The sequence below is a fragment of the Macaca fascicularis genome, chromosome 6 (assembly GCF_037993035.2).
Source record: "Macaca fascicularis isolate 582-1 chromosome 6, T2T-MFA8v1.1".
Taxonomy (NCBI): Eukaryota; Metazoa; Chordata; class Mammalia; order Primates; family Cercopithecidae; genus Macaca; species Macaca fascicularis.
Window position 1 is genome coordinate 149,511,610 of NC_088380.1, and position 12,536 is coordinate 149,524,145.

General features: G+C 41.4%; 1 protein-coding gene across 39 annotated transcripts in view; it reads left to right on the forward strand.

Moving 5' to 3' along the window:
- Positions 1 to 12,536, forward strand: part of ARHGAP26 (Rho GTPase activating protein 26) — an 899,552-nt gene that overhangs the window by 671,854 nt on the left and 215,162 nt on the right. For all 39 annotated transcript variants that reach the window (XR_010587140.2, XR_012414210.1, XR_012414212.1 and 36 more), the window contains one exon: positions 11,211 to 11,247. Coding sequence is in view for 34 of the 39 variants with exons in the window: in XM_045394984.3 (XP_045250919.2) it covers positions 11,211 to 11,247 (37 nt within the window). In the remaining 5 variants the exon portion in view is untranslated. The remainder of the gene's footprint in view (positions 1 to 11,210; positions 11,248 to 12,536) is intronic.

Here is a 12,536-nt window from a genome sequence, read left to right on the forward strand (position 1 = left end):
AGTAGTTCCTTCTAGAAGCTTGAAGAAATTTGGCAGATCCTATCCTCTGATGGTCTATTGTGGTCTAGAGAGTCAGTGTTATCCTGATTTGAGGTTGAATTTTTCTTAAGGTCAAACAACAAAGCTTCCTGAATTATAACTATGGCAACAGTGTTTATGTAACACACAAATCAAAGTCACGGGGTAGGGGAGGAGAAGCACTCACAACAATCAGTGTTAATAACCCCAGAACAGTTAGCCTGCGCCTAATTCACCAGGACCAAACACAAGTTAAAATAAATGGCCTACTCCTTCACTGGTTGCTGGGGTGTAACCTACCACCTACATGCTCCAGGAGGAGCTGTTTCACCTTTTCTCTTGAAACTATTTCAGCTTAATTTGAAATTTCTCGCAGAGAAGTGCAGTAAGTGCCAGTGACACTCAAAATGTGAAAGCATTGCTATAAGGATAATTTGCTCATCAAGGTCATTATGACCTGCCTCAGACCTGCAGAGAAAGACCCAGATGAAGGAATGCGCATCTGTAAGCCCCTTGTCGTTTAATCAGGAATAATTTCTTGGACACTGAATATATGCAAACACTTAGATGCCACATAGATCACTTCCCCTAAACCCTGCCCCATAGAAATGTAAAACTGACCTTGATTGGAGATTGGAAATGATGAGAATGAAAAATTATATTTGGAGGTATTAAATTCTGTAGAATACAGACTGTAGGAGCAGTAAGAGATCAAAGAAACGAGAGATTAAGGTTGTCTGCAGCCATCAAGTAAGTTAGGAAATATTTGTGGAGTAAGGAAAAGGGAAATAACGTTTTTGAGCACCTCCGGTCACTGTGATGACTATTTTAAATTCCGTTAATACTCTCATAAGTATTATTTCTTAGCTCTACTTTGCAATGAGAAAGCAGACTCAGAAATGTTAAATGATCGTCTAAGGGCCCATAGCTCAAAAGCGGTAGAACCAGGTGACAAAATAAAAACTTCATCCAAATTAAATGTAAAGGAGTTTAATTGAGCTATGAACAATTTGTGAATCGGGCAGCCCCCAGAATCACAGCAGATTCAGACAGACTCCAGGGATGCCTCGTGGTCATAACAAATTTATAGACAAAAAATAATAATAATAATAAAGAAGTGACGTACAGAAATCAGAAGTAAGTACAGAAACAACTGGATTGGTTACAGCTTGGTGTTTGCCTTATTTGAACATAGTTTGAACACTCACTCACCAGTGTATAAGTGGTTGAGGTATGGCTGCTGGGATTGGCCAAGACTCAGCTATTGTTTCAGGTGTCTACCTATTAAGTTAGGTTACGGTTAGTCCACAAGGACTCAAATATAGGAGTATGGAGTACTTCTCTAGCCATATTTAGTTTGCTTTAACACAGGCCTTAATGCCAAGTTTCCAAAGCCCACAGCATGCTCCATCCAACCCTTGACTCTACTTCATCCAAATCTATTTCTCCCTGTTTTGGAATCTGTCCAGGGCCTATACCAGTGAAAGGGTTAGGCTAATGATGATTAAACCCCAAATGCAGCTAAATTAATCAGCCCAGGAATGCCTGGGCTACCTTCTAGACAGAAGGGGCTTAGGTCTGTGTGTAAGAGGATGCTGGGTCAGTCTCCTGCTTTAGTGGACCATGAAGAGCTCCTATCAGTTATTTAGATTCAGCTGAAATCTGCCTTCCTGGGGACTCCACCCTGACCTTCATCTCTGTTCAGCCCAATAAGATTTCCCCTTCTTCACATCACTGCCCTTTGAGAATCTGAAGACTGGTATTGTGATGTTTTGAAGGCTTCTCTTCTCCAACCAACACTGTGGTTTAGGGAAACACATCTTGTGGAGCAAGTGAGCAGAGCCAGAGAGTGGAGCCAACAAGAACCAGGAGATAGCCAATGTCAAGGTCTAGGTGAGAAGGCAAAGACAATTTGACCTTGGGCAATAGAAAAAGAAGTGGGGATGAGGAATAGGTTCAAGATTTATGATAGTAATAGAAATGATACAACTTGGAACCGATTGGATTTGTGAGGTAGAAGGAATGGGAAATTCAAGGATGACAGCACAGTTTCTTGTTCAACTCTGTTGCACTTTTTTCTCCTTCACGCTAGAGTTCCCTGTAAAGCACAAGTAGGACAGCCCTTGTCTGCAAGCAACAGAAACAACTACAAAATAAAAAGGATGTTATTGATATACTATGGAAAGAGCAGGGATGAGCTTCTGATATGTTAAGATAAAAGGACACAAATGATACCATCAGAATCCCATGTCCCTTCATTCATGGCTCTGCATTCCTTTGTTTGACCTTTTCTGCTCAAGGCTTTGCCTGTGTGGTAGCCGAAGTTGGCCTCAAAAGCTTCAGGTATGCATCCTGTTTTCCTAGCAACACAAGGCCTCATTTCCAATAGTTGTGATAAAAAGTGAGTGAGTGTCATTGGCTGAGTTTGGCTTGGGCCAATGACATGTGCCGTAGGATGCATAGTCTGGATCACATGCAACAAACCTGAAGATGGAATTGGGACCAGCCCCACCCAAATCATATGGACTTGCCTTGGCAGGGAGGTGGATCCCCAAGGAAAATGAGGGTGGTTTCCCTGGAAAAAGAGGGGCATGGATGTTGAACAGTACTAATCACAGGTGTCCAGAGCACTTTTCCCCCCCCAGTGTTACTGAGGAATAATACAAAGAGATAACTTGCTTATATCCACAAGGTACAAAGCAGCAGGCAGTGCTTGAACTAATGGAAAAGAAAGTTTATTTTTCTATTTGTCATCATTGTTGTAATTACGTTTTGAACAGCAAGCAGCAATTTTTATTCACCAGCAAGAAAGCTTCAGGGGCTGTTAAAAGACTCTGTCTTTTGGATGGCTGTAGGAGCACAGCCATTTGGTCACTTTTTACTGGGCCATTTTCTAAGAGACTGCCTAGTCTTGAGATGCCTCTGATTGTGTAGGGGAAGGCACTCGGCACCAATAGGTACAGAACCCCTTCCTTAGCCCTTATTTCAGAACTCCCCAGTGGTACCATGGGCTCCAAAACTATTAGCAGCATTCGTTGTCACCTGGTGGATGTAGACCTAACACACAGGGGCGGAACATAGAAAATAAATGGCGATGTGAGGGATTTTGATAGCCTTGAGTTAAGCCAAATAAGATATATCTGTATCCTGTTGTCTCCTAGGAAAGCCTGAATTGCCTATTTCCATTCCCTTGTAAGAAAGTTTCATAGAGAATTTGCCAGGTGATGGGGGAACAAAACAGTCACCTGGACACCTGAGCACACATCTAGCTTGCCTTTTCTGTCTGGCCAATGCATTGTCCTCACCAACTCCACCTTTACTGTTTTTTTTTTTTTTTTTTTTTCAATTGCAGTTTCTCTCTTATTCTATTTATCCAGTCAGTACTTTCTGAGTGGCTGGCTATGTGCCAGTTACTGAACCCCCTTTATGTATAATTCTACAGGGTAAGAGCAAGGTCTTGACACTGGTTCAGGAATCAGTCATTGGGAAGTGCCATCAACTATATTTTTATTGGTTTCACATTTGAGGGAGCCTCCCTAAGACAGCAAGTGCAACAGTGGTAGCAGTGGAAAGGGAAAGCCTGACAGAGTATTGCCAGCTGAGAAACAGAAAAGTTGCAACAACCATGTTATTTTTGCTCCACTGAGCATGTTTCACCACTCAGACCATAGTGATGAGAGCCACATTTCTCATGGGAGGAGGAGGAGGAAGAACCAATAGCTGGCTCCCAAGCTCTGACCCCTTGAGTTGATACACATCCTTATTTACTCCGGGCTATTCATGCTTCAGATTCAAACAATTCCTTCTCAAAAGCTTTTCCAAATGTGGCCTGTGGCCCATGGGTGAAAAGAGAAGTCCGGATCTAGAAAAATCATGTCCATTATTGGGTTTCATGGGTGGCATTCCACAGACTAAGGGTGTCTTACTAGTAACTTCTCAGGGGTGCTATCAAAAGTTCCTAAGACTGGGCACAGTGGCTCATGCCTGTAATCCTAGCACTTTGGGAGGCCGAGGCGGGTGGATTGCCCGAGCTCAGCAGTTTGACACCAGCCTGGGCGACACGGTGAAACCCCATCTCTACTAAAGTACAAAAAATTAGCCAGGCGTGGCCTGTAGTCCCAGCTGCTCAGGTGGCAGGAGAATCACTTGAACCCAGGAGGTAGAAGTTGCAGTGAGCCGAGATCGCACCACTGCACTCCAGCCATGGTTGACAGAGCAAGACTCTTTCTCAAAAAAAAAAAAAAAAAAAAAAAAAGTTCCTAAATTTAGCCTGTGTTAGTGTTTGCCGAACATTCTAATATGGTGCTCAACTGAGAAACCTGCCACACAGTCTTTGGCAACCCTGGCCAGTTCTCTCTGTATGTGCTGATAGGTTTTAGGAGGGATGTTTTTTGGGCATCCTAAAATGTCTCAAGCTGGTTGTGGTTTTTAATTACTGCCACACTTGTATTAATTGGAAGTTTGTAGAATTCCTGTTATGCTTAAATTGGGTGGAAATTTTGTTATTACATAATGGTTGCATTGTTGCCATTTTAATTACTGCTTAGCCTCTTTTGAGTTCTTTGTTAATTGGCAGGCTATTTTTCCTCTGGAAAGCAGGACTGGGTGGAGAAGCTGTATGAAGTCGTGGTTGAGTACAGACTCTGGTCTACTGTGCTCTGCCTAAATCAAATCCTGGCTCTGTAATTTGCTAGTTTGTAACCTTTGGAAAGTTAATTAACCCATGTGATGCTATGAAATAGAAGCAGGTGTAGTACCCCATAGACTTGAGGATGAAATAAAATCATTCATTTAAATGCTTAGTATGGTGCTTGGCACATAATTGATAGTGAAAAAGTGGTTGGTGGCAGGTGGCTATTTTTATGTTTGATTGCTATTTTAAAAAAGATTAAGAACCATTGATCTAAAAGTTGACCTTAGATTGTCTCCTTTCCTTTCCCTTCATCTATTAGTTTCAGTTGGTTATATTACATTGCCAACAAGACCAATGCCACAGGGTCCCTCAAATGACATTTCCCATCCTTAGCCATTTATCCCGTAGGGGATACATTTCCATCACCAGAAAAGGCTTTTATTTATTTATTTATTTTTGCTTTTTAAACACAGTGGGAAGAGAAGGAAGGAGGAAAATAACAGTGATGATGATGAAAGTTAATCCTTATAAAATGTTCAATAGGCCATAGAATTTACATTCAGTGCTGTGTTGAATATTGTATATCTGTGATTCCATTTAATTATTACAACAATCCTAAGAGGTGGAGAGTGTTAGTATCCTTTTTCAGATGGCAAGACTGAGGTCTGGGGTGATAACTGATGCGCATGTTAGCCAACAAATAGTAAAGTTGGACTTTGAACCTAAGCAGTAGATTACTACAAGTTTGTCACCACTGACAGAAACAATGCAAAAGAACAAGCTCTTTTGACTCTAGTGATGGACTCATTTTGTCACACAGAGGGGATGAGATGATATTCGACGGTGTAGAACCAGCCTGTTCACTGTTTTAAGATGTTGACACATTGCCCCATTCAGTGTGTCTACACATTGGTACATCAGGGGAGCATCCAGGTGGGAGGAGATTAGATATCCCAGGCTACTTGGAGTAGACCTCAGGGGATCATAGGGTTTGGATGTGCATTTAGGTAAAGATGGTGCGGTTTAGAGAGGAGCATCAGTTTTAAACAAATTTACTTATGAACCTATTTTTCCAGCATTTTTATTTTGTCCAGATTTTGATCCAAAGTGTGGTATGGCTGAACTCTAACGCAGCTGTGTGTGAAAGGGAAAAGTTCCATTGTTTTGTCAAATTTTTGCTTTACTTATGTCTTTAATTTCTACATTTGAAAAACAAGCCTCTCTGCTTTCTCAGTACGGCTTGGATAATGGTAATAAAGGTACTCATAGAAAAATTCTGGGAATCCAAATGACTCTGTGTATTCTCTGTTAATTCTGTAGGGACATGTAAACTGAATTGGCTCAGCGGTGAACAGAATTTACTGCAAAATCACATCGTGGTGCAGAGGAAGCATATGAAGGCTTTCCTCGCCCTCCTTTGATTTATTAAATTGTACTTTCATTGCAGCTTCTGGGTAAGGACTCAGAATTGCAGTGCCCTGTGATTTGTATCAAAGAGCTACTCTCCACCCCTGGTGTTTATCATCAGGATCAAACCCTGTGGTTCAGAGAGAATATGAAGTGTTGCTTCTACACTAGATGCCAGCTGGTTGCATGGATTCGTGGTAAATACTCCAGGCTAGAATCAGAAGGCTGTTCCCAGTTTCATTTTCTTTCTGACTCAGAGCAAGTTCTTCCTTCTGTGATTCACCTGTCCAGCTGCCCACAACATCTCACCTTTATCATCATCATCTTCATCATCGTCATCGTCATCGTCATCGTCATTGTCGTCATCATCACAATGACTTATTGATCATGTGGTTAGTGGTTAAGTGCTTGGTGTCTGGAGACAGACCGTGGGAGTTCCTGTCTGGACTCTGCCCATTTCCAGCTGTCTGACCTTGGCCATGTGACCTAACTTCTCTAATGCCTCAGTTTTCTCATCTCTGTGACAGGAATAATTAGGCTGGTATGAGAACCGAATAAGACAGTGCACACAGAATGCTTGGCATGGTGTCTGGCACATAGCAGGGCTTTTGTCATCATCATCATTACTAATTTCTATCTGTCGTAATTATTCTTTAATGACTCCTTAGATGGTTCCTGATAAGATAAAGTAAACACATGTAATTTCTCTTTTCCAGAAGCATATACTTGAAAATAGATACTTGTAGGCATGGATCTTTAACAAATCTTCATATACAACGGTCGGTAGAAACTAGACTATACCTACATCAAAGTATGTAAACCCAAAGGAGACAATGTTCCCAGGTTTTAGAGTACTCTAGCTAAGCAGAACAGATAGAGGTTAGCTGAAGCTGGGTTGTCGAAGGTGCGTTAACTGTTTCAGTCTTCTGAGGAGCCATAAATCAGGGCATTGTTCAGTGCCCGTTGTCCGCTTGGGTTGCTCCTGGAGAGTTGGGTTCTATTCTATTAAGATAGATACTCTAAAGAGGCTTACCTGAAAGCATATAAATTTGAGATTGCTAATCATAAGACAAAGCTATGGTCAAAGTGACCTTTCAGGACATTGCTCTTGCCTCTGAACCTCAGTCTGATGCTAGTGGGCAGCTATGAGATCTGTAGAAGAAGGATAACCCAGAGCAGACCGACCATTTCTAAAGGGTGAATTAGATGCTGTTGGCTTCTGTCAGTATAGAAGGTATTTATGAGCCATAATACCAACCAGTGGAGGGGCTTGGTAGTGATATACATTTGCCACTGCCTAGAAAGGTAAAAGGGAATTATTGGAACATCCTTTAGAGGCAAGATAGAATAGTACATCACTGACCAGCTCTGTGTCCTTACACAAACTGTGTAACCACTCTGGGTCTCAGGTTCCATGTCTCTAAAATGTGAATAATTCTAGACCTCATCCATATGGTGGTTGCAAGGATTAGACGTTGCCATGTGTGGCACTTGGTAAGTGCTAGGTAAACAAAACCATTCCTGCTTAGTGCTGTGACTGAGCCAGCATCTGGTTGCTTCCCCACCCTGGGCCTTCTTTGTTGGGCCCTGTAGTCACAAAGTCCTGGTAAGCAGGATTTGTTGGCTTCATTTCAAAACTCATTCTCCTTGGCTCATTAACCCAAACCAGACAGAGATTAACGGCCTGGCCTCAGAGGAGCAGGTGGGTACATGTTTCTGGTGCCTTTGGCTCATTGATTATACTTCTCCAATTCAGGGATTGCTTGGGTGTTCCAGGAAGGGATCTCCTGAGACCCAGGAAACATTGAAAGACAGTAATTTGGCACAAATTCATCCTAATTAAGGAGGGCTGGAAGTCCTGCATTTTACTATTCCTTCTGGATTTTGCCAGCTATAAATAGAAGCAAGTTTCCCTTGGATAGAATGTTTGAATTTACTGGGAGAAATGCAGGGATCAAGGATGGCTGAAAAAAAAATACTTGCCAAAGTGTGGTCTTCTCTACTGTACTTCCCTTGCCCAACTTTCCAAGGTTAGTGAATGCCAGTCACCATGGATCTCTGGTCCTAGCTATTACACTGTGACCCATTTCACTCACAGGTCACAAGGCTATGCAGGATCGGATCGCTGCCCCTCTGCCCTATCCTCATCTCCTACCCCTCTCTGCATTGCACTGATTGCCAACCACACTGGCCTTCTTCCTTCAAATGCAATGACTTTTCACCTTCTAAGGACTGGTACTTTTTGTTGGCACTGGCCCCACATCTTCCCAAGGAGGTGCCCCTCATCGGTCAGGCCTGGCGCAAAGGTCACCTCTTCCGAGAAGCATTTCCTCACCTAAAGTCCACAATACACCCCCGCTTTTTTTTATTTTAACTTTCTCTAATGTACTTATCAATATTTGAAGTAATTATATTTGTGCATCTGCTTATTTCTGTTTTCTTCACTAATTGGAAAGTTTTATGAGAGCAGAGATTACAGATGTCTAGTTCATCTGTATCCCCAGTACCTGGAACATTGCCTGACCATTATAAGCACACAGTAAATATTTGTTAAATGCATGGATAAGTAAACGAATCACGAGCAACATGGGAAATTACTATTTAGGAGGTCTTCAAACTTTTCAAAGCTGCTATGCCCTTGTTCAACAGCCACATGAGTAAAATGGATAAAAGCCAAGGGAGGGGTCATTTGCTTTCAGCCTCTCTCCAACCCCTTTGGCAGTCCTTGTTTGTGCAGGTGCTGTGGGGCTCGATTTGGAAACCATGGTCTAGCTCAAGTTCATTTATATAGATGATAAAGATGCTGCTGAGGGAGAATGGGCCACTGTGTTTCCTCTTTTAAGTAGAAATTACACAACCTCTATGTCAGCCTCCACCTAGACTTGGTGGTGACTTTTGCCCTCCCCTTAGATTCCTTGAATGTTAAGCATTTCTTTTCTCATTAGTAGAGTCCAGAGCACTTGCATTGTGTTGTGCTGTTTCATTGTATTTCTTTGGCACAATCTCATTTGATGTTCACAGCATCTCTGGCTGAGTCAGTCAGGAAAACCTATCGTCGCCCACATTTTATAGATGAAGAAATTAAAGTTCAGCAAGATGAAGTTACCGATGGGGAAGCCCAGGCCAGGATCAAAATCCTTTGACTCCTTATCTCTCGAACTTTTAGGTATATGCATTGATGCCTTTTTATTCATTAGACAATCCTCTTTAAGTACAGAAACCTCTTCCCTTTTTCCTAATCTTTCTGACCTTTAATAAGTGGCCTGGTAGCTTTAGTTTTCCTTAGAAAACTAATAATAAAATAGGGTGATTTGTTATATTTAGAGCTTGATAATTCAAAGACCTTCTTGAGTGACTCCCTCATTTTACAGATGAAGCAATAGATGCCCAGAGAGGCTAAGAGACCCAATGACACAAAGCAGCTAAAGGGCCAAGTGGGACCTCTTGACCAGCCATTCTCCGTCATATTTCTTAAGTAAAAAATCCCTTTCTGGATTTAATGGTTCTTTTCAGAGGTGGTTGCCTTGGTTTCTTTAGGGGTTAAATAAGTGGTTCTCAACAGAGAGTGGCCATTAGAATCACTGGAGGGAGATATATATAATTATAGATATAATTATATAATATAATATATAATTATATATATTATGATCAGGTTCACCTTATACCTTTCTATACCTACAGAACCTTAATAACCAAAGAAGGGCTTGGGTTCTATGATTTTTTTTCTTTACCTAATTAATTTATTTATTTTAGATAGAGTCTTGCTCTGTTGCCCAGGCTGGAGTGCAGTGGCATGATCTCGGTTCACTACAAGCTCCACTTCCTGGTTCATGCCGTTCTCCTGCCTCAGCCTCGCGAGTTGCTGGGACTACAGGCGCCTGCCACCACGACTGGCTAATGTTTTGTGTTTTTTAGTAGAGACGGAGTTTAACCATGTTAGCCAAGACAGTCTTGATCTCCTGATCTCATGATCCACCCCCCTTGGCCTCCCAAAGTGCTGGGATTACAGGTGTGAGCCACTGCTCCCAGCCAATTTTTTTCTTTTCTAAAGTAGAGGTTTCATCTTATTTAATTATGACAGCATATCAGGGACGGGCAAACTGTGATCCACAGACCAAATCCAGCCCACCACCTTCTTTTGTAGAGCCCATAAGCCAAGCATCATGTTTACAAACAAACATCTACAATCGACTTTATAAGGAATACTAACTTTGAGCACCAATTAAGCTAAATATCAACCTCTCTTAAAAAAAAATTCTTCTGATTAGTAGGCTTACATTTCAGAAAATCATACTCAAATATTATTAGATTCTCAATTTTGTCAAAAAATTTATGAAAATGTGCTTTCTATCTTGTTGTAGAAGTAGCTACATAATGTCATTGATTTTGCCTCTTGGCTCACAAAGCGTAAAATGTTAACATCTGACCCTTTGCAAGAAAAACTTGCTGACCCTTGCAGTATGTCCTTGTCTCTTTTATATTGGGCATTTTCTTTTTCTTTATTGGGGTTCTTTCCCTTTTTATGATTTCTATTATTTAAGGGGTTTCTATGGAAAATATATATTCTCCTTATAACATTCAAATTTCTAGAAGTAACGCAGAGTAAAAAGTAACAGTTCCCACTCCCCAGTATTAACAGTCAACGTTTCTGATGTAAAGGTCCTGACTTTGCCACTAACTAGCTGTGAGACATTAGTTAACCCCTCTAGACTTCATATTCTCCATCTGTGAAACAGTGATAATAACAGCTCCTGCCCAACAGAATTGTCATGTTGATTATTTCAGATCGTTCATGTGAAATGCTTAGCACATTGCCTGGTACGCAGTTCATGCTTAACGATTTGTAACTAATTTAAATTTTTTTCTCTTTTCTCTTTATGTATGCATATACATTTACTTGCTTTCTTGAAAAGAGGGAATTTTTTTTTTACACAATAAAGTTGCACAGATGATTCTGATGCACACACACTTAAGAACAGCTAAAGTAAATACTGAGTAGATAATTATTGAATGGGTTCATATTTGGGAGCCAGAAATTACTTTCTACTTCATGGTGCAAACTAGGGAAAATGAGGAAGATAATGGTTTTCTACAGTGAACCTATAGGGTGGTATAAAATGCACACAAGTGAATTTTCATTTTTATTTTCCAGGTCTACAACTCGAACAAAGACAGCCAGAGTGAAGGGAGTAAGTATGATGCTTGGGTAACCTACAGCCAGGGTTGGGAGTGGGCTTTGAGAAGTTGCTACTCCAGGCGCGAACCACCAGGCGGTGCTGTGGGCATGTTGGGTTGGCCCCAGTTCCCGAGTGCAGTGGGACGTGTCTCCACCCCAACTTTCCACCGGTGACTCCAGAGGGATGGTAAGTAAGCCTGGCTGGCAAGGCTGTAGTGACGCCTTGCATTGAAATAATGTGTCACACTTTACAAAGCATTCTTGTGTACATTATCTCCTTTAATCGTAGGTCTTAAGACTATAGCTCATCACCACTTAAAAGTTACTTAATACAGTAGTACTCAACTCCCCGAGAGCCTTATCCTGTGGGAAAGCCAAAGTTGCTTTTGCCTCCAGCATGGTCTCGCTCAGAGGACTGGATAGGCAATAACTATGTTAGGTGATTTCTTAGTAACTCTGTTTTCTTCGTGGTCTGTTGGGGGAGGAAAGAATGGAGATGAATTCTATGGTAACATTCTTCTCTGCTGGAAGTGTCCCTGGGCAGCCTCTGTAGACCATAGTGCATTTGCCCTGCTGCTGCCTGTAAGCACTCTAGTTAATCATGATTTCCAAGGGTACCTGTAACCTTGTAAAGGCAACGGGATTAAAATGAACCTGCTACTGGTACAATGTTCGGGCTGATTATCTCCTTGGCGTATGGGAGAAAAAACAAAATCCTTCCAGGTTGCTGCAAGAGTACAAAGGAAATCCTGTCACCTTGCTTTGTAAAATCCACTTGAGAAAAAATTTAAAAGTAGCCCCACTGTGAATTCTAGTTGTGTTAGGAAAATCAGTAGCACAGTGCCTCTCCACGTGGACCAAAGGATGAAGTGTTTTTTGTTTTTTTTTTTTGTGAAAGTCATTATAGGACAGAGAATTTTTCCCCCTTTCTTTCTCTTCAAAATATAAGTTTTACACGGGAGTTTTATATAAAATGTTAAGTAATTTGGAATGTCTGCTGTGGGTAGGTTGAGAGGCCTTTTTTGAGAGGAAAAAAAATGTTCCCCCTCACCTCCAAAAAAAAAAAAAAAAAATGAACAAGGGAAAAATTTCAAGTAAATATGCAAGGAAACAAAGACGTAATTCCACCCTACCCCACTCCCAATTAGGTAAGATTGTTTTAGAGCGCCTGAAGTCAACTCTGGCTAACTGAGGCAAAAACAACAGTAACAATAATGAAGGAATATGTAAGGCTGTATGGTAGCTTGTAGTAAGGTCGGAGGAGCTGAAAAGCGAGGCTTGAGAACAGACGAGTTCTGGAGA